This window comes from Chionomys nivalis, chromosome 12 (genome assembly GCF_950005125.1).
Source record: "Chionomys nivalis chromosome 12, mChiNiv1.1, whole genome shotgun sequence".
Classification (NCBI taxonomy): Eukaryota; Metazoa; Chordata; class Mammalia; order Rodentia; family Cricetidae; genus Chionomys; species Chionomys nivalis.
Genome location: NC_080097.1, coordinates 55,325,017 through 55,348,115, shown reverse-complemented (window position 1 = coordinate 55,348,115; position 23,099 = coordinate 55,325,017). Strand labels below are relative to the sequence as shown.

Sequence of the window (23,099 nt, the reverse complement as noted above, 5' to 3'; positions counted from 1 at the left end):
TCCCATATATCAAATCAATTTTACACTAACTCTTTAGATTTAAAAAAAAAAAAAACTAGCTATTACATTTTCTTTCTTTCCTTCCCCCCCCAGCCCCACCCCTTTCTGAAACAGAGTTTCTCCATGTAACAGCCCTGGCTGTCCTGGAACTAGCTCTTGTAGCCAGGCTGGCCTCCAACTCACAGGCCTACCTTTGCCTCCTTAGACCTGAGATTAAAGGCATACACCACCACCACCCGGTTTATATATATATATTTTTAACACTCCTCAAATTTGTGCTCTCAAATATGAAAATGATTTGCTCCCACAGATACCTGGGATGTGTAGAAACTGAAAAAGCATTTTTATATTTATTTATTTATTTATTATTTATACAATATTCTGTCTGTGCGTATGTCTGCACGCCAGAAGAGGGCACCAGACCTCTTTACAGATGGTTGTGAGCCACCATGTGGTTGCCGGGAATTGAACTCAGGACCTTTGGAAGAGCAGGCAATGCTCTTAACCACTGAGCCATCTCTCCGGCCCCCTGAAAAAGCATTTTTAATACAAGGAAAATGTTTCTAACGGCACTTACTGCAAGAATTAGGACAAAGCAGCCACGGCAGAGCTCTGAAATGAACAGTCCTAGAAATAACATTCACCAGGCTATGTACCAAACAAAATAAAATCTAATCACAACCGTAACCTCAAAAGAAAGAAACCTTTGCTTAAGAATTCCGATATTTAGGGCAAACAAGAGAATGTACCAATAAAGGAAATAAGGCCCCAAACATTTCCTTGGTATCATCTTATTATTCGAACTTTAAAGAAAACAGAAAACCGTATCTTCTATTGCAGAGCTTTAAATGCCCACACATGTTTGCATTAAAAAACAAAAGTGGGACAAAACCGTGAATAACTGCAAAAACCAACTGATGCCGTTGTCATCCCTACAATCTCTACCAGCAACTAAGACTCAAAGACAATGAAAGAAAATGTAAAACCATTTCCAAATCTATTTCTAAGACTACGATTAATTCAGATTTACCCTCTTTAATTTCATCATCAATAATTGATGGAAAACATTGTCATTACTAATAGGAAGACAAAGTGAATCCTCTCAGAGGCACTCTTGCTGTCCTGTAAATGCTGGGGACCGGACGGGCTCTCAAGTTTCACATATTTAGGGTAACTTTTTCTATAATACAATAATGACAGTTTTAAGAAGCCACGAACACAGTTTCCATATGCATAATCAAAGTATACTTGCTAAGGCTCATCTAGTTTCTAGGAACTGTTTTTCCCTCCTGAAGGGTGCCTATACAAACATCATTACTGCTTATTGATAGACACTGTGCTCTTAGTAAATTAGAGTGAATGCCACTTCCAAGTGTCGTATTCAGAATCATTTTACATTTGTTCTTTTCAGTACTAGATAGCCCTGACGATTCCTGCCAGCATGCCCTTGCCTTCCTTATGTCTCGAGGCTTCTCCAAGTTCTCATTTCTTTCATGTATCCAGTTTGCAGCGTGCCTACCCCTCCAGTCATCTACCCATCAACTCAGAGTTTATGAGACAGCATAAATTACAAGAGCGCAGCTATAGAGTTCATATTACCTAATCACAGAATCTGTTCTGCTGTACCCTGGGATGGAAGAAGCCTTTTCTCCTGGAGATCCCAAAATTTGAAGTGTTGTATTAATGTCAACTTCAGATGAATGCTTAATGGAATATTCCATTATTTCTGGAGGTATTAGCGGAGTCTCTCCCTGAGTATCATCAGCTAAGAGGTAGCCTTCAGTTTAAAAAAAATTAAAAATGAACACTTAACAAATCTATTTACCAAATGCACTATAAATGCTTTCAGTTTTGATTTATATACATCACATAAGTTGATGTAAAAGTAAATTATGTTAACTTGTTAATTTCAAGATGAGGTGCAGAAACTGTCAATTTCTCAGAAAATGAAAACCCTCAAAAATACAGCAAAGGTAAAGGACAAATGTTTTAGTCATCAATCTCATAATGCATGGTGACATGTAGGCTTTGAAAACTTGAGTAATTTATTCTGTCAAATTAATGGGAATTCTGCTATTGTATCAGGAATCTATTCATACTTAACTATTTAAAAGTCAAGTCTTTTTCCCCTTGATTACAATATAGAAACACTAATTAGGTCTAGTGGTCAAGGAAAAGACCCTAAAAGTCAAACTGCCTAGATTTGCATTCTGGCTCTAAAAATTAACCGCAGTATGACCATTTCTTATACTTTCAGCTTCTCCATGTTAGTTGGGGATGATGATGATGATGATGATTAGCACCACTCAGCAATACTAATTCAGTGGGCTACAATGAGATCCAAAGGAAACATTTGTCATACAACAGGCCCTGAATATGACAGCCAGTGGTTTTTAAAATATATCTATATCCATTGCTATGTCAGCAGCAGCTGTATCTAAGTTTCATTTAACACTATGTATGAACTATATATATTTTATTATTGTTTGAGATTGGGTCTCCCTAGTAGCCCAAGCTGGTCTCAAATTCACAACCCTCCTATCTCAATCTCCCAAGTATGCTGAAATTACACATCCAGCTATAAACTATTATTCTTAATATATGAGGCTTCTTTTAGGGTTTAAATGGTTTCACTGGAAACTACATTTAAGAAGAAAGAAGTAACTAACCTGTAACTAAAATAAGCCAGTGAATATCTTCGTAGAGATCATCAAGCATTTTGTGGTCGATGGTGTTCGATCCAGGGGAAGCAAGTAACTGTTGCTGATGTCGTTGTAACTGACCATGGAGTCTTGTTACCCTTTCTTCTAATAAACTAAAAGAGGAAAGAAACAATAGCTTCATAAAGTTCAGGATAGGAAGCCTTAGGAAAATTGATGACTTCCATATAACCAAATAACATAAACTAAGATGTTTGCACAAAATATACCCATTCAAAAAATATTACGGTACACAACTGTTCAAGTGCACTAGAGGATTGTAATCTCTATTTTATGACACAGAATTAAAATAATACTTTACAAGCAAACAATGTTTATGAAAGGCATCTGAAACTGGTTATTCCAAGTCACTTCTCATGCCATATTTTCCATAATTCCTATCATCTATGTTGTAGTGCCTGAGCTGCAAATTTACTGCCAAAGAATGCAGTTATGACACGCTTTTGTCCACTGGATCCAGTGTGCTGAACACAGGGTGGGGGATGTTTAAAGCTCTCTAGGTCACTGTGAACAGAGAGCACTTCTCTATGGGGTTTCCGGGACTGTGTGTACCTTGTCAGAAGAGGCATACAGTGTTCGGCAGCAATTCTTCCTAGCATGCCTACACTGGCTAATTGATCAGAAAACTGGTCTCGATCATCTTCTTGAAGCTCACTTATTTCTTCTTCCTCACGAGAGGCCACACCATTGGCAGTCTATTTGGTGGAAGGAGGAGAAACAATGAGGAAATGCAGCACCATGTTCCACAAGGCATGTGTCTGTGGCCCTGTCACGTGGCTTTAGGAGGAGCTGGACAGAGCCAACATGCATTTCCAGCTTTCTAGGACACCTTTCTAACCACGACAGCAGCCCCGGTATCCATCAAAAGGATGAGGACAGCACTGAAGAGAAGGAAAGAAAAAAATCCTCCCCTGTGTCCACGGTAACATAGCTAGCTACAAAACCTACACTTCACCCCGTATACTGGGGATTTCCATTTTTCATTAAAACAATTTGGCATCTTAAGATTCCCTAGACCTTTGAATATAGCATGTTATTAATATAGGATGTATTTAATATAAAAGATGTTACCAGGAACCTGGCAATACAGAAGTAACTAACTGGAAACATAAAAAGGTGATTATACTAATAGCTCATATTTAAAGAACCCAGTAGATAAAACTAAGAAACTTTTCTCTCAGCAAATCTTTGAGGAAACTTATCCAAAATTTCTAGTATTTTCTATTGTCTAATATGATAGGGCCTATGGAGATTTTCCACTCCACCTGTCTTAAAACTTACCAAATTCCTTGTGCCATCTGGAGCAGCAAGGTGGCACTGAATATAGGAATTGAAAACTTGAACTGCATGCTGAGTAAAAAACCCTTTATGGAAATGCTTGTCATCTTGTACCAAAGTTAGCCAGGACTCCAGCAATTTATCATATGCTTCCATGTATACCATGTCATCCTTATCAAGCTAAAAGAAAAGAGCATTCATAAAACAAACGGGCAGTGCAAGAGTTATATAGCTATGCACAGAAACAATTTAAAAATCATGCTAGAAGAAAAGTATCTCTAAGTATCAAGCATTTATTAAGTTTTCTAAAATTTTACTAAATTACAAAAGAAATAATTATTTGGCAATATGAAATTAACATTTAATTTAAAAGACTGATCAGTGCTTTAAGAAAAATGTATTTTCTAAATAAAAGTAATATTGACTACTTGAAAAGCTAAGAAAATTGCATATACACCACACATATAAAAATAAATACTTCTTCTGCATATGTTTTTCCAGTACTGAGATAGAATCCTGAGCCTCATGTATACCAGGCAAGTACTCCACCACTGTGCTACAAACTTCAAGCCCAACATTTTCAAGTAACTTCAAAAATCAGTAAAAACAAACTGACCTAATCAGATAGCTAAGAATTATATGGGGAAACCGTCACAGAAGTTCCTTAACAAGGAAGAATTTATTTTAATAAAAAAGGACAGTTAATTCCACATACTAGGAGAGAATATAGTAAAAAAACAAACAACAACAACAAAAACAATGGCCACTGACTCAGCTCATACTATCAGAAACTGTAAAAGATATCCCAGCACTAGAGTTAGCTAAGTACTTTAAGACTATAAAGATGAAGCAGGCCTGATGGAGCACACCTTTAATCCTGGCACCAGAAGGCAGAAGCAGGTGGATCTCTGTAAGTTCTTCTTTTCATTAAAGTTGTTTACTACCAAGGAGAATATGTAATAAACTAGAAAACGGAATAAGCAGGCAAAACAAACAAACAAACAAACAAAAAAAAAAACCAAGAAGAAGCCAGACCTTTCCTCACCCATCCAGCTGAGCCTCTGCCCTCCGGGGGCACACACACAACCATCCCACAGATTCGTCCACTTGTTAAGATCACCATGCTACACAGACTGCCAAGGTCTTAACTAGTTCAGACAGTTATTAATTTTCATTTCCCGTTTTTTCTTGTTCATGAATAGCTACTATTTCTCAGTTACACTTTCAGACCAAAACTACACTACTGAGACAAAGAATTTTTCAAGAAATAGACACACAAATAACAGACTACAGAGTTATTTGTAGTATAAAATCCCTCCCTAGATTGATCTAATATTCTGCTAAAGGACACTGTACTTAAAAAGCTGCAATGACCAGGAGGCGTGGATAAGTTGGAACCATAGCAGAAGATGCCAATGCAACTGAGAAGACACTGCCCCTGCATACGGAGTGGGATGGAAGGAAGGAACGTATCGAGATGGCTCAGGCAATCAGGCTTCCCTCTTATTTTCAGCAAAAAGCCACTGTAATACATGCAACGAAAGCACATGATACCAAACCGTTTTGTTGTTGTTGTTTTAAAGAAAACCACATTGTCTGGCAGTGTCTCAGGTAAATATGATCAAAGTATGTTAAAGACGTGTAAAAACTGTTCTGTTTTGTTAGTATATACTACTTTTAAAAAGTCAGAAAAAACAAAACAAATGAACAACAACAAACCAGTACTAAAAAGTCAAAGCACAATATTGGTTATAAACAATGGGAAAGGGAGTTCTGTTCCTTCTACATTTCATCAAATGCTGAGAGCTAAGCACGGGAATCCTGAAGTGAACAGGATACGTTCTTCCCATAGAAACAACTGCGGCTTGCTTGTATACTTAACAAGGCATGTGCTCTGCAGACATCATTTGTCAGGTCTTAACAGTTTATCTTGCCAAAATAAACATGTCTAACAGGACTAAGGAGGAGCATCCCCTGAACTAGACTCACAAAGAGAAATGCAGGACATTCTTAAAAATCAACTATCATTTTTCTAAGTGCATATTTAAGGTAAGCATCAAAATGTAAAAGTAGTTTTTAAAAGTTAAAGCCTCACATGCATATTATTAAAGGAATTCTTCACAATGCCTTTATTAAGCGCTGATATTAGAATGATCTCAAACAGAATGCATAAGTCCCTTACACATTGGATGGTGATTTAAAATAAAGACAGATCTTCTTGAAAAAAGAAAAACAAAAAAGTAACTCATCAGGCAAAGTGTGAGAAATCTGGTTGATAACAATTGGCAACTGGATCTTCCAGTCTAATCCCAGAGAAGTGAAACCTAAGCTAGCGCTTTTTCATAATACCTTGGCTCTGCTCCATGGCCACTCTGGCCCAAACCCAGGAGCCCGGCCAGCAGCCTGGCTGGCAGCATGTGGACAGATGACTAAGAAGACCAATCTAGACACTATGTGCTCATGCTCTGAGCATTGTAGGCCTACTGCCAGAGGCTTTCGAGAGGGGCTTAGAGCTTATGGGACCTACTTGACCCCACTTTACTCTACTTGAATATGAAGGGGGAGTAGAAATGAAAACATGATTATCAGTACTTCTCTCTGCCTATAAGTAGCCTGAAGGTGTAGAGAAGCATGGATATGAAGTGCTTCAAACACAGAAAAATGTACATTTATGCTTTGACAATTTTGAATATATAATTCCAAAAATAATGAAATGTTCTCTCAAATGAATGTCTGGAAAGAATTCTTTTGGTACAGAAAATCTGCTCTGGCCCATGCCTGACAATGAATGTAATTTCAGAGATTGAAGCTCAGTAGTATTACATGATTCCAAGTAGAGGACATTCTGAGATGAAGATTACAGGGACAAGAATAAGAGTAGTAGGGCTGGACACAGTGGTACACATGTTTAAATCCCACTACTTGGGAGGCAGAGGCAGAGAAAATAGTTGGGGAGAGAAAAGTAGAGTGGAGAGAGGAAAGAGGGTGAGGAGGAGAGAGGAAAGAGGAGACAAGAAGAGGGGAAGAACAAAGATCGCTCAGGGGTCTCCACAGCCTGGTGTAGAAGGATAAACAGGTGAAGCACAGAGGATTTTTACAGCAGTCAAGTGACTTTTACCCACTAAGTCACCTCACTAGTCCCTTATTTCTATTTTAGATGTTGTATTAAAAAAGAGCAACTGGAGCTAGATGGTGGTGGTGCATGCCTTTAAACCCTGCATTCAGGAGGCAGAATTAGGTTGGTCTCTGTGAGTTCTAAGACAGCCTGGTCAACGTAGTGAGTTCCAGGACAGCCAGAACCTACATTTAGACCCTGTCCATAAAAAATAAACAAACAAACAAACAAACAAATAAATAAGGCATTTACGCCAGCAGAAATAAGCTCTATGGAACGCATGTCTGGGCTCACAACAACCATGTGTCAATGCAGATGCACCAATAATAATACATATACCACCATGTTCTAGGCTTGATGGGGCAGATTGATGGTAAGGAGAGAAGTGTATGAGGTCATTCTATATTTTCACTGTGAACTTAGAGGTACATTAAATACAGTCTTTATATCGCTACCTATTTATTTATCCACTAAATAAATTTATTTATTTATTTATTTATTTATTTATTTATTTATTTATTTATTATGTATGCAATATTCGGTCTGTGTGTATGTCTGCAGGCCAGAAGAGGGCACCAGACCTCATTACAGATGGTTGTGAGCCACCATGTGGTTGCCAGTAATTGAACTCAGGACCTTTGGAAGAGCAGGCAATGCTCTTAACCACTGAGCCATCTCTCCAGCCCCCACTACCTATTTATATAAATCTAGTATAAGCTATTTTGAAAGTATACAAATAGACATCATACTAAGGTAGTTACAAATTTGCTTATAATCGGCAAACAACTCCAAATCTATCCCTAATAGTAATGACACTATCCACAACCCACACCCCTGTGCTTTTCCCCACAGAGAGTAAATAACCAACACGGCAGATCCAAATTTCCCCCATGAAATCAGAAAGCACTTTCTTCTTTTTTGAGAGAGGGTCTCTCTATGAAGCGCTGTAAGCTGTCCTGGATCTTAAGTAAACCAGGCAGGCCTAGATTTCAGAGACCCTCTGCCCCTGAGTTCTGGATACTGGTGTTTGCCTGGCTAGAAAGCACTTTCTACTGAATATCAAACGTCCTTTACTTCCTTTATTCACCCCAACCCATTTTCAAAGTAATAAACTGTGAACTCAAGGCCTCAGGCATGATGGGCAAGTGCTCATACACTGAGCTACATTACCACCCTGACTAAACAGTCTATTGCTGTGAAGAGGCACCGTGACCAACTCCTTCCAGTTTCAGAGGTTTGGACCATCGTCATGGCGGGGAGCATGACAACACGCAGGCAGACATGATGCTACAGAAACAGCTCAGAGTTCTACATCTGGACCCACAGACAGCAGGAAGAGATAGCCACTGGGCCTGGCTTGTGCTTTTTAAAACCCCACCGTCCACCCCTAGTGACATGCCTCTTAATCCCTCTGAAGTAGTGGCATTTAATGACTATGCTCGTCAACACAAGAGCCTATGGGGCCATTCTTACGCAAGTAACCACACAGTCCCAGGCTATTTTCCTAAGTATGGTCACGTACATAAAAACATGCAATGAAATTGATGTGAACAATTAATTTCACATAGAATTTTATATTTAAGGATAACTTCTAAGGTGTCCTTAGACTTACTAAACCCCAGAATTTCCTATTCCAGCCTATAAGAACTTTGAGAAAGGAAAAAGTCAATTACCACAGAAGACAGTAAGATAAAGTGCCAGGTACACCAGTTGGGAAATCATTAGCAGCATCTACTTGTAGACACGATGAGAAGATCATTTGGCAGAAGCAAGTTATATAACAAAGCCAAACCACGGGAGCAGGAGGGGAACAGGGAACCATACCCGCCCACAGATAAATATAAGTGAGAAAGGGGCTCCATCCACATACTATTTCTAAGTCCTGATAATCTCACCCTCACCATCTTGCTGCCTTAACCTTCTGAGTGCTGAGATTACCAACATGAGCCATCGTGCCAAACTTGGTATACTGTGTCTTAATTTGGGTGGGTGATACAGGGTTGTTCCCTCTGTACTATCTTTATATTTAAACATGAAATGTATACTTCATATGAGTAAAATATTTCACAGTGTTTAAAACATAGGTACTAGCACACCCCCATTTACAATGACACACCAAACAGTATTTGCATCACACAGTATAACACTAACGAACACATCAATAGAAAAAAAAGACTCATAGAACCATATTTTTTATGTCATTAATCTGTTGTATTTAGATTCTTTTCTAGTCTGTATCACGTAAGTTAAATATGGCAACAATAACTGTTTTTTTAAGACAGAGGGGTTAGAGAGATGGCTCAGCAGTTAAGAGCACTGGCTGCTTTCAATACCAATACCCACATGGCAGTTCACAACTGTCTGTAACTCTAGTTCCCAGAGATCTGACACCTCACACATACATACATACATGCAGACAAAACACCAATGCACATAAAAGAAATAAAACATTTTAAAATAGAACAATACCATATTAAAAAAACATTGAGATGGTAAATAAGCTTTACTCTAAATGCCACAATACTTGCACAATAATACATTCTTGCAAGACTTAAAATGCCTATTTAAAACATTAAAATTGACTCATATCCAAGCCAAAAGTCACTGCATTGTAAGATCTGTGATCCAAGTTGAGTTAAACAAAACAAGCAATTCTTTTTTGTTATTGGTTTTTTTGTTGTTGTTGCTGCTGTTCCAAGATAGGGATTTTCTGTGTAGCACTAGTTGTCCTGGAATCATTCCTCCTGACTGTAGGATTAAAGACAGGCACCACCATACCCAGCTTTGCAAGGAATTCTTAAAATACTTTTAAATAATAATCTGTATCTAATATACAATAGCTAAGTTTTTTTCTAAATATTCTTACAGAGCCAAAATTATCATTATATTTGGGAAGAGGTATTCTTCCAACATGCAAAGCATAAAAAATATCCCTGTATTTCAAGTCCACTTTCCCTACAATTCTGTAGGCTGAAGAAATGTAAGCACGATGAGTGTTGTCAGTGTGTGCCTTCTTAGTTATCAGAGTCACAGAGTGTGGACGCTGCAGAGATTTCTCAGTCATCCACAACAGAAGGTCAAGCTACAGCACACAGCTAGATGCACCAGCCCCATCTCCTAGAGTATTGCTGCTCTCTGCTCCCTATTTTAAAGGGGACTTTTTAAAAAGTCCCTTTTTGAGACTCACTCTCATTGAGTAAAGGCTGGCCTCACACAGGCATTTTTCCCTCAGAAAGAAGACAGGTATAGTAGAATACAGTCTGTTACCTCAAGAGGTAGAGGCAGGAAACACAGAATGAGACCCTATGCTACATATCCAGACTCTCTCAAAATTCATCCCGTCCCACCACAAAACAGACAGACAAACCAGGAGAAAAAAAGCATCACAAAAAAAAAAAAAAACCCGTCACCCTGATTTTGCCAAGAAGAAAACATACTAAACGAAGTTGAAAAAGTAACCCAAAGGTCATCCTAAGCAGTCTGTGTTTATGATCACTCAGCGTGTGACCGCTGTCCCCTCCAAATGTGTCATCATTCCACACCATGTGAACTCCTAAGCTGTTTATTTAAATGCTCAATTTTTCCAAAATTTCCTTAAAATATGATTTGATTTCCAGCTCAGAACAACTATGCACTGTGTACCAGCACTACAACTCCCTGGTAGTCAGAAGAACAAAGGTGACAGAAGTCAGAGCCCTCTGGTAATCCTACATCAGCCTGTCCTGGCTGGGTTTGCTCTCGACCTTCGGTTATTAGTTGAAGAATCTCCAGGATGTACAAGATGACCAAACATGAAGATTTAACTGCCATTTTGGGAGATCTGTTTAGCAATCATGCAAGTCACATGACAGGGCCATACTCCAACCTTCCCAGGCCTCCCAAATATACCCTCCACAATTGATGCCGAGCTTCAGCTTTTCTCTTTCTGTCCTATAGAACTGGTAGTCAGCTGCCTTTAAAAATAACCATTAAATACAAACAGTTAAACTGAGAGAATTAAAAGACACAAACAGCCACTTTCTTCAATGAAACCTATTAGGTGCATCCTAACTTTAAGCACAGCATGTCTTTGCAGGAGGAAAGCTGATAAAGTGGATCTGTCATCTTAGATTCCTACTCTCCTACACCCAATTTTGACAGAAAGCCTCTTGCTCAAAATAAATAAATCTCAAAGATAAAAATTTCAAGCCAAAAATATTTCATATTTTCTAGCCAGTCTGCTAAATGTAAGAACCCTCTTCGAGAAGCTGAAGGTAGCTGTATGTCTAAACAGACGACTAACATGCTAAATCCTGACTCCATCTCACTCCACAGAGAAAAACCAGGAGAAAACAATGAAGTCTGTCGCATGAAACCACATTTCAGTCCGAGCCTGTCAAAGAGCTTTGACTAACACTGAGACACTTAACTTCAACATGGATTTTCATATTTAGAATAGAAATTACCATCCTGAAAAATGCAAAATCTCACTTCTACTCATCTAATATATAATTTTCCATCACAAACCTCTCATTAAATCTTAAAAGAGCCTAATTACATAAACACAATCATTCCCAGATTCCTTGAATACGTTGGAAGCTTTACAAACTGCCAAACATTGCCACAGTAAGATGTAAACTCAGAATTAAACATGAAATTCTAAGAGGCATCCATACAAAGTATTTTCTCTTTTAAAATTGTTTTTTTTAAAACCTCCTTTCAATTTATAACAAGAAAAATCAATTCCAACCATCAAGTCACTACCTTGTACAAATAAGTCAACTATTTACAGTGATTACTCAAGTTATTAGTAACAATTACAAAGCAGCCGTGTTGTCAAGGGGTTTTAGTGTGTATTTCCTTAAGTTAAAAATAAAAACTGGAAAGCACCTGAAAATTTGTACTTGTCCCAAAAAATCATTCACATTATTACCAGTCTTAATTTGAATGTAAATTAGGGCTTACCAAATTCAATTTTAAATAGTACACATCACATACTTTCCAAATAAGTCCTAAATAAAAATAACATAGATAAAATTTAATTTACACATAATTACATCCAACCATGAAGTTATTTAGCAATATTTGGTATACTTGTTAAACACTGTTAAACATGAGCTAATCAGTATAATTTAACAAAAACATTTCATTCTAATTATCTCAAAATTATAATTTCCAAGACTAATTTAAATCTACAGAAATTTAGGTCATGTTTCCATATACACTGCCACTAATTTACATATAAAATGTAACTTTCACAGTAGCTACTAGTACTCAATAACAATAAATGTCATGAGACAATGTTCTACAGGTAGCACAAATTTCCTATGACAAGCACACACAGACAGCTCTTAGCACAATCACTCACCACTTCTTCTAACGCAGCACTTCGCCCAAAAGAACAAGTGAGATGTGTGAGGCAGTTAACAAAGGAGGAGAAAAGTTCGCTGGGGATGGCAGTTAAGACATTCCGAGGGAACACAGTTATCAGATTGCTGATAATGCTGGAGATTCCCACAGCTTCAGAATCTTCTATTTCAATTCTACAAACCAAATCACGAGGGTTATTTAGCAGTACAAGATAAGCTCTATTTCCAAACACAAAAATATTATCATCATTCACTTGTAAAGGCATGTGCCTGTATTAATTTCAAATAGACATACAATTCTACTTCAAAACACAGAACAAAAAAAGCCTTAGTTTCTTTTTTCCTCCATATGAAATACCAGAGGAAAAGGGAAGGTTCCCTCTTCCGTTCAAAAGAATGAGCATACCTACCCATTGATAGTGTTCAGCAATCCCTCAATGAAGTGTGCTAGATAATCAACCTGGGATCCTTCATCGGGAAAGATGGGTCCGTGTAGAGAAGCTAACTGGGCAAGGCACTGCAGAGAATCCTGTGCCATATCTGAATCTTCTCTGATTTTTCGGTGTACCTGTTAGAAAGAATCACTAATCCATAAAAACAAAATCTTCTTTTGTAGGGGTCACGTGCAAACCACGTCAAATGAGATAAGAGAAAAATTCACTGTAGCAGGACATTTCTAAAAAACTAACTCCTTAGTTAAATGAAACCTGAAAATCGTCCTTCAGTCCAACCGACATTATAGGTCATGACTTTAAACATATTAATAAATTTTTACTTGAGGGCTACCTGCATTTTAAAAATTGAACTATCTCCAGCATATTATGACAAGGAGAGAAAACAGATGCTAGCCAGTCAGACATACTGCTTCTGCTAAAAACAGCAACGACGACAGTCATCTGTATTATGCTAACTATGCCTCGCCACAGCTTCTTGCTAAAGTTAGCAGACAAGTTCAACCCAGTATATAGATGCTGCCTTAGCAAAAGCAAACACTTGCACACTTTGAAAACCAACAAGTGTACCTATCACCCATCCTAAATATCACCTACATGACATGGAGCAGATGCTTAAATTCTGAGACCATTTGATCTTTTTGAATTTCATTTTATCCCACACCACTGCTATTGATACTACATGTTAAAATAAAATTTGTATTTAATACATAAGTCCACTTAAGTGGCAACTAGACCTTACTTCAATGATGTAATACTGATACCTACTACAGTGTTTTATCTAAAGTTCTCAGAATATTGCTTCTTAACTTCCGTATTATTAAATTTTCAGACATTAAAGATTTCATTTCTATGTTCTGATAGTAAAATGGAACAGAAAATGCCAGGAAGAAATTATAAAGCAGCTATTCATCTTCATGCACGATACTGACTAGCCATTTGCTATTTCTCACTAGCATTTAACAGAAGTGCTCAAGCCCTCCTCTTTCTTTTATGAAGCATTGTACTCTATATTTGTTTCAGGTTATGTTGGTTTTGATTCTATCAATCATTTATAAATTACTTGACACCAGGATGTCCTTGTTTTTTTTTTTAATGCAATCACTAGTACAGTATGGGACACAGTGAACAGAGTAAATCCTTGTTAACTGATTCCACTGATCTTAGCCTCTTAGCTTCTTAGGATCAAGTAAAGAAATTTAAACCAGTATAACAGCTCTAAAACAGTTAAAGTTTAAATTAAGCTGGGAGGTGGTGGCGCACGCCTTTAATCCCAGCACTCGGGAGGCAGAGGCAGGCGGATCTCTGTGAGTTCGAGACCAGCCTGGTCTACAGAGCTAGTTCCAGGACAGGCTCCAAAGCCACAGAGAAACCCTGTCTCGAAAAACAAAACAAAAAAAATATATAAAAAAATAAATAAATAAACAGCAGTGTAAATAAATATCAAGGAAGAATCTTTTTTGCCGGGCGGTGGTGGCGCACGCCTTTAATCCCAGCACTTGGGAGGCAGAGGCAGGTGAATCTCTGTGAGTTTGAGACCAGCCTGGTCTACAAGAGCTAGTTCCAGAACAGGCTCCAAAGCTACAGAGAAACCCTGTCTCGAAAAACCAAAAAAAAAAAAAAAAAAAAATACAGTTAAATGACTTACTTGATTGTTTATTTTTAATTTAGGGCTCCTCACTACAATGACAGAGTTGAATATGACCATATTATATACTGAACCTAAAATATTTACTGTGATCCCTGATAATATAAAGAAAGAGTTTGCCAATCCCTGGACTGAAACAAAAAACACTTCAACCTATATTCCAATGTAATTTAAGCTTTACCAAATATAACACACAAAACTGTATGCACATCTTGGTTGTATACTCTTGAATACATTCTTTTAAGCTCTTTATCTTAAAAGCACAATTCTGTGCTGTCATCCTTTGACTCTTAACCCGGTAATCAAAATTCACTGAGATGCCTAGGGCCAGATTCTACCAACAGCAGAAACACTGCAGGATGGGACAAGAGAAACTTGTTACATAATTTGCTCCACACAGGAATCAGATGACCATTCATTCCTGGACAAGAGATGACAACACAAAAGAAAAAAATGTGCTTAATGAGAGCGCTAGCGTTGGCAATCTCAAAACAAAACAAATCAAAAAGCTGTCCTGGGAACAAGGATTAATTTGTTTTCTGAAATAGGAGTCATATAAAACTCATGTTAAACAAGTAATTCTTGTGATATATAGATTCATGGTCTACTGATTTTAGCACGAGAAAGCATTCCCTTCATAATTGAACATGTATTTCAATCTAAACGGTATCATACAATTAAAAACAGATTACCACCTCTGCAGAGAAAGGAGTCGAGGGGAGGAGAGATGGACACCCATGGAGGCAAACAGAGAGACCATTCACCAAATAAGCATTAAAGGCACAAGTTAGCAAGAAAGACAGACCTCTGCTAAAGAAGATCTGTCAGATGCCAGTGTGCCTTTCACATTGAAACACCCAGGAAACATGCAGATTATGAGGTTTGGAGAGTGTGGAGTGTTCTGTGCTAAATGCAAACTGAAAAATCATAGGTGAAGTGGTGCCTGATATGCTATGTGTGGAAAAGATAGCAAAGCAGAGAGCTATGAATGGCAATATTCAGAGAGCAAACCACCAGAATCCTAATCAGAAAAGTTCTCCCAGAAGAGTAAGAAGAAAAGAAAAACTAACAATTTTGTAAACTTCTGAAGAGCAGAATGCAATCAAAATCACTTAAATTTCAGACACGGTCAATAAATTTAAGTCTCACTCCCGTATATTTATTTACAGAAATCTAGCATAATAATGATATCTAATGAAAAAAAGAGATTAAATTTGGTAATTAATCCGTAAGTGAAGCTAAATTTAGCAAAACTCAAATTAAGATTAAGTCATGTTTTATGCCACAAATTAAAATTGTTTATAAATTGCTTAAATACAAATAGCTACACTCATAAACTACTAAAATGACAGAGTAGCAAAGGGTTAACTTTTGAATTCAAAGTTATTTGTATGTGGTAGTTCACAGCTGACAGGAACAGCTGTCTGGTTTGTCTAGACAGCTGTTCAGACCAAGTCGAGTTGTTTGCAGCATTGCCAGCAAGTTTTTCACCTTTTCACAAACTGCTGGAGTGGGACCTACTTTCTGTCGAGCAAATAAAAAGAACTGAACTTGGACTCATATCAAAACAATTCCTGCCAGATGAGGCATCCCACAAAGTCCTTAAAATTTTATTGCAAGTCCTGTTTGATCTTGCTCATGTTTTTAGCTGATTTAAAAAGAAAAACAGAAGATGACTAGTGCTCAGAATAAACATTTCCATAGAAAACATCTTTTATGAAGGGTAGAAAGGAGCCTTGGTGTAACATACAAGACCCTGAGTGCAATCTCCAGAACCCCAAAACAAGCCACTATCGTAGAAAGCAATTTTTTTAGTATGCCTAAGGATGGACACTCTTTAGACATTTTAAAATATGTAACACAGTGCTAAAATATTTTAAATGGTTCAATCACAAAAGGATAATTCATACTTCAAAATGCATGAAATGATAAGAAACTATAATAATTCAGACTGAACAAAACTGCCTTATTCTTTTTTTTCTAATTGGCGTTTACCTAGACTGTACTGGTTTTTATTTTAAGTCACTGATCTAACTACATACCTGTTTTGTAACTGCAAATTAGCTCCCAACACACACATATATGTACTCCCAAACTCACTGGCACGTGTGGGAATATACTGCTTGCTTCTTGAAGCAAGTTGACACTAAGAGGCCTGTTTATAGTTATAATTGAAATATTTAAGATAAATTGCTCTTAAATATTAACTTAGTTCAGGTCTTGTAATTATGAGTATAGTCCACTAGGGGAGCAGTTTTCAAAATGTAGCCCAGGGAACCCTCACTGTCTAAGCCACTGCAGACAGTGTCCACAAGTGCACTAACACGGTTCTGCTCTTTCTTGTGCACTGCATACGTGCACACAGAGGCCTTTTCCTGAGATCACATGATTTAAGATACCAACTGAATGAAATATGAAACAGGAAAATCTGGTTGTCTTTTATTAAATCAGATGAGTAAAAATACAAAGCAAACAAAACCAAAACCCAGTTTGGTTTTCATTATATTTGCTTTTAAAGTATTTGTTCATTAAGCCGGGCGGTGGTGGCGCACGCCTTTAATCCCAGCACTCGGGAGGCAGAGGCAGGCGGATCTCTGTGAGTTCGAGACCAGCCTGGTCTACAAGAGCTAGTTCCAGGACAGGCTCCAAAACCACAGAGAAACCCTGTCTCGAAAAACCAAAAAAAAAAAAAAAAAAAGTATTTGTTCATTGAAGTTATTTTATATGATGATGTAATAGTTTCTTGTTGGTATTTTTAGTGAAATAAAATATTTTTTAAAGTTTTCAGTATGAATTTTCAGTTTATTTTTTATTACAACAACACGTTATAGTTTAGTCAAAGACCAAAATTCATGCCATTATCATCTTTTGCTTCTATCAGTTTGATTTTGTAATATGATAATAGCTATATTATATAACAATAGTTATATAACCCACACAAATAAAAGCTAGTAGGGAATTCTAAATTTTAAGAGTGTAAAGGAGTCCTGTATTTACAAAGTCTAAGAAGGGATCTAAGCCCTTCAAAATGAGATAGTATTTGTACATTAATTAGCAAGATTTGTCATATAATTTCTCCTTCACCAGGTGTGTTAATGAGAAGAAAAATCAAAAGGGAAAAAAAGAAATCTGTCGTGTTTTACTTAAGAAAATCAAAGGCATTTCCTCTTCCCGTGTCCCCTCTTACCAGAGAAAAAGACTAGGACTTACTGTGAAGAAAAGTTCCATGACTCTGCTGTCCAGAAGAGTCTCCCGCCAGGACTCCGTTGGCTTCAACAGCACATTTTGTGAGGATTCGAACATAGCTATATAATGTCGGCCCAGTTATCTTGTGTCAAGGTCAACAACAATAACATTCTTACTTTGTCTAAACTATAAGTATACCCTAAATATAACAGCAGCCAGCCAGAAAGAATGCAATGGAAACAGTTTAAGCCTCTTCACATATGCTACATAATTCATGCATGAAGCTAAGGAATAAAAGGCATTAAGTGCTAAAAAAAAGAATGCTATAGGAATGTAAGATAACCGTTTTAGTCATTATGTGTACCATGCCACGGGGATACAGAATTCTTGACAATCAGAGATCTTAATAGAGGCAACAGAAGAAAAAAACATGACTTAAAAACAGACACCAGAAACTAAACAAAAAGAATCAATGTCTTCAAATTTGCCCCATCACTTCCCCCAATATCTTAAATAGTTAAAATCATATATACAAAATGTATCTCACATAGACAATAGGGAAAATCAGGAGTTTTCCAAAAGAAGTATGTTTACTAGAAAACAGGAAAAGAACATGAAAGAGATGCTGGCCGGTGGTGGCGCACGCCTTTAATCCCAGCACTCAGGAGGCAGAGGCAGGCGGATCTCTGGGAGTTCGAGGCCAGCCTGGTCTACAATAGCTAGTTCCAGGACAGGCACCAAAGCTACAGAGAAACCCTGTCTCGAAAAACCAAAAAAAAAAAAGAACATGAAAGAGTAACCATGCCTCATACTGGGGGGAAAAAAAATAACACCACCACCCTGAGAGCACAGTAGCCCAATATCAAGTCAAAACAAAGAATTAAGTGGCTGACAGAAAATGGATGTTTATTTAAAATTCCCATAGTCTTTTTTATTTATTTATTTATTAAAGATTTCTGCCTTCTCCCATTTCCCTCTCCCTCCCCCATCAAGTCCCCCTCCCTCATCATCCCTAAGAGTAATTCCCATAGTCTTGAGGGAAGCAAAGAGGCCTGGATCCCCAGAACTCACTAGATAGCCAGCTAGCCTACTTGGTAAGCTCCACACCAGTGAGAGACCCCATCTCAAAAACAATGATAGCCCCCAAGGAATGACTTCTGAAGTTGTCCTCCGTCCTCTACACAAACATACACACATACACATGTGCACCAATATACATGACCATACACACACACACAGAATAAACAAAATTTCCCAGACTCAAATAGTATATAAGATGTTGAGGTATTCAATATCAAATATGCTTCAAATAGAATAAATTTTCTGTAAATAACTTAACCATCATATATATACATTTGTAGGTGTTGATGAACGTAATTCACTCAACGGCATGGCCATAGTAACTGAAGCTTTCAGAAATGAGAGGCCACCTGCAATGGAGAGGGTAACTTCTGCCCCTTCCATTGGAAACAAAGTCTGAACTTGGCAAAATTCTCATTCATGAGAAATCTTGACATAGGCATCTAAGATGACACTATGCATAAATTCAGGCATAAATTTAAATGCTATCATTTCCTAAAACCCAACTCATTAATTTTAGGGAGAAATTATTTGCAGAAAAAAATTGAAGGCCCTAACAAGGCTTTGGTAACCATTTTTCAAAAGACGGGTAGAACATGCCTTTAATCCCAGCAGAGGCCAGAGGATCTGAGTTCAAAGTCAGCCTGGTCTACAGAGAGTTTCAGGACTGCCAGGGCTACACAGAGAAACCCTGTCTTGAAAAATAAAACAAAACAAGAATGTTTTTTGGTTTTTGTTGTCTGTTTGGTTGGTTGGTTTTTTTGGCCTGAAGCGGGTGGAGAGGGCATTGAGTTGTCTTAAGAAAGAAAGTCACTGCTTCTTTCTGAAGTCATTCCCAAACTCCTGCAACTCTAGCAAAAGCGAAACCCTGAACAGGCTCATTTAGCCTTTCCCTCTTCCTTTATCTGCCCCCTTGTGGGCAGAAAGAATGAAACCCCAAGGAAGGTAAGCCTGAAATGTGCAAAGAAAAGGCAGCTGAGAACTAAGAGTCCTCAAGATGAAGTGAATTCATTTCCTAGCAGGCACCAGACTACATCAACACAGCACACGGGCTGAATGGCTGATTACCTTTAGAAAAACAAATTGAAAGATTTACTGATGACATTATCATGTATTCAAAGAGTCTGCCAGCTATTCTCTTTATAAGTCTTTGAAATTCACAGCAAAGCAGGTAAGGGATCTTTCGTCTTCGGTACAGATAGAACATCTGGGAAAAGAAACAAAGGCTCTATATCTCAAAACAGAAAACCAATCCATTTATCTTTTTCTAGCTTTAGTTTCATTTTATTAAAGGTAAATTTTTATTACGTGAAAGGTCAGTATGAAATACAATTATTAACCATAATATGACCTGAAATGGTGTGATGTGTATAGCATAGAGATTTACATGACACTGCGATGGGAACATGTACACGCGGATCTAGATCATATCAAAATAATGTAAAGAACTAAGAAAATTCAATTTTTATTTATAATTCTCAAATATTGTTGTAGTTGAAGATATTTCAAATGCTATTTCAACCCTCAAGTAATAATTAATGTAGAATATGGCCCTTTTTTTGTTATTTTTTTGGGTGGGGGATTCGAGACAGGGTTTGTCTGTAGCTTTGGAGCCTGTCCTGGAACTTGCTCTAGTAGACCAGGCTGGCCTTGAACTCACAGAGATCCACCTGCGTCTCCCGAGTGCTGGGATTAAAGGTGTACACCACCACCGCCTGGCTAGAATAAAAAGAAAAAAGAAAAACAGATAAATATCACCACGGTCAGAACTCAGAATCTAATCTAACTGAGCTGAGGTGCTAAAACACAATCTTCTAACCTGAGTCATCTTAGTCCCTTGGGAAACCAGCCAGCTGCATGTAAATTCTACTGTAGCCTAGAGCAGAATCAACATTCCCTGCCCCTCTCCACAAAAATCCTCTCAAATGTTTGACAGAGGGAAGCTCACAAAGTTCTGAGAAATGAAAAGCACATTCACACCACCTGCCCTATTCTGTAACTACAGGACCAAGTCAAGCACACACCAGGCCAAGAGCCAGAGGACAAGCTTAGTCACCCCTGCTAATGACTCTCACCAGCTAATCCTATTAAGTCTTCTGTGTCAACTTCTTGAACAGACTGCTCTCAGAAAATACATTTATCTCAACTACAGGGCAGGGTTGTAGTTTGGAAATACTGTGAAAATATATGGGTACTTATATCTGCAAAGAAGTTCTTAGGTATTTACTAACACCTTCAGTAAGGGTATCATATTGTGATAATGAAAGAAAGAAAGAAAGAAAGAAAGAAAGAAAGAAAGAAAGAAAGAAAGAAAGAAAGAAAGAAAGAAAGAAAGAAAAAATGCGGGGATGTGATTCAGTTGGCGATTATTCTGCATGCACACAGACTTGGTTTCAACCGCCAATACTCCATAAACTGGGAGCACATGCCTATAATCCCAGCTGTAGGCAGACACAGTACTGATGAAGACACAGGACATGGAAGAGCCAGTATATTCTTGTACATTCCAAGGGTAACACAAAATGGTCCAGCTGCTATAGGAAACAATGCAGCAGATGCTCAAAATAATGAAGCTAGAGTTCCTACAGAACCTGGATCAAGATTGCTAACAAACCAGGAGGGGCACACCTGTGACCCAGCACATAGGAGTAAGTACAGAAAGATTAGGAGTTTAAGGCCATCCTTGGCTACACAAGACCCCATATTGAAAAGAAACCAAAATAGCAAAAACATCAGAATAATCACATCAAAGACCCAATGCCTTAGACCACAGGAAATGGCAAAGCTTTCTCCCCTGGTTCAAGTGTATTGATAGTATTGATAATGTGCAGAAAATATCCAGACTAGTTTCCCCTAAATCCCCACAGCCTGAAGACTGTCCTCTACTGAGACTGTTCTTATAAGATAAGCTAAACCTACTTCCTCAATTCAGCAGTATACCATAAATCCTGCCTCCATGTTTACTCATAGGCAATATATCCCTGCCTCCTTGGTCAACTGCTGTGCTGAGCTTCCTAGGTGCTGTGGTCACTCTATCAGAAAGCCTAGTCCACCTGCTTTCAACTTGTCTGTGTATTCTTTTCTTCATTCCCTCACTGGCCCAGCCAGGCAAACTCCTGAAACCATGCAGAGACACAGCAACCCTAAGGGAACTTTAGAACCAGAGTCTAAGCAAATGTTCAAATAACTTTAACACACTGACCCAACTGAATGACATTTCCATTACTTTCATTTGGTCAAGCTCTGCACATCTGGGTACTGATGACAAGGACGCTGCTTTGGAGGCTGGCCCAGAGATTTCTTTGTCATCAAACTCTTCTTCGTTCCACTGATACACCGACTACCTTCATGCATTAGAAAGCAGGGCTAGCCATCAAAGCTGGTGGGAGATGAAAGAGCATAGTTCACTGTCTTAATTACTTTCCTATTGGGTGAAGAAACACCATGACCAAGGAAACTTATTTTAAAAAAAAAAAGTGTTTAATTAGGAGTTAGGGCAGTAGCTGAGTCTACATCTTATTCACAAGTATGAAGCAGAAAAAGCTAACTAGGAATAGTATGGATTTTTGAAACTTCAAAGCCCATCCCCCACTGACAAACCACCTTCACCAACGCCACACCTCCACCTCCTAAACCTTACCAAATTTCTATCAACTAGGGATCAAGCATTTAAGAATGTGAGGCTGGGCGGGGCGGTGGTGGCGCACGCCTTTAATCCCAGCACTCGGGAGGCAGAGGCAGGTGGATTTCTGGGAGTTCGAGGCCAGCCTGGTCTACAAGAGCTAGTTCCAGGACAGGCACCAAAGCTACTGAGAAACCCTGTCTCCAAAAACAAAAACAAAAACAAAACAAAACAAAAAAAAGAATGTGAGGCTGGGGGTGGGGGGGGCGGGAGGGAGTGGCAGTGGCTTTGCATTTTCGTTCAAACAACCACGTTTGCTCTTTCAAGGAATTAAAAAACAAATAAAAAACAGCTCAAGCTGAGATGAAGGACCACACTGTTGACCCTCATTCCAGGGCTGACCCTAATCACTGAAGCTCTCTCTCAGTGGGAACATGTGACTTTTATCTAAAACACACACACAACAATACCAAGAGCACTGCCAGAAGACCATTTAAAACTGCCTTTGTATGTTCAACCGAATGGACCAGTAATTTTTCATTGGTGACAACAGCTTTGTACAGAAAATTTCCCAGTGGTTCTCTGTGGGTTTGAGGCCAGCCTGGTCTACACAGCAAGTTCCAGACCAGCTAGGACTACACAAAGACTCT

The 23,099-nt window shown here is 38.2% G+C and overlaps 1 protein-coding gene across 2 annotated transcripts in view; it reads right to left on the bottom strand.

Moving 5' to 3' along the window:
- Xpo4 (exportin 4) overlaps positions 1–23,099 on the bottom strand; it is a 94,992-nt gene that overhangs the window by 23,405 nt on the left and 48,488 nt on the right. For both annotated transcript variants that reach the window (XM_057786165.1, XM_057786167.1), the window contains exons 7-13: positions 17,772–17,884; positions 12,872–13,029; positions 12,461–12,635; positions 4,002–4,178; positions 3,273–3,415; positions 2,670–2,815; positions 1,600–1,777 (exon numbers count right to left, since the gene is read on the bottom strand). In XM_057786165.1, coding sequence (XP_057642148.1) covers positions 1,600–1,777; positions 2,670–2,815; positions 3,273–3,415; positions 4,002–4,178; positions 12,461–12,635; positions 12,872–13,029; positions 17,772–17,884 — 1,090 coding nt within the window. The remainder of the gene's footprint in view (positions 1–1,599; positions 1,778–2,669; positions 2,816–3,272; positions 3,416–4,001; positions 4,179–12,460; positions 12,636–12,871; positions 13,030–17,771; positions 17,885–23,099) is intronic.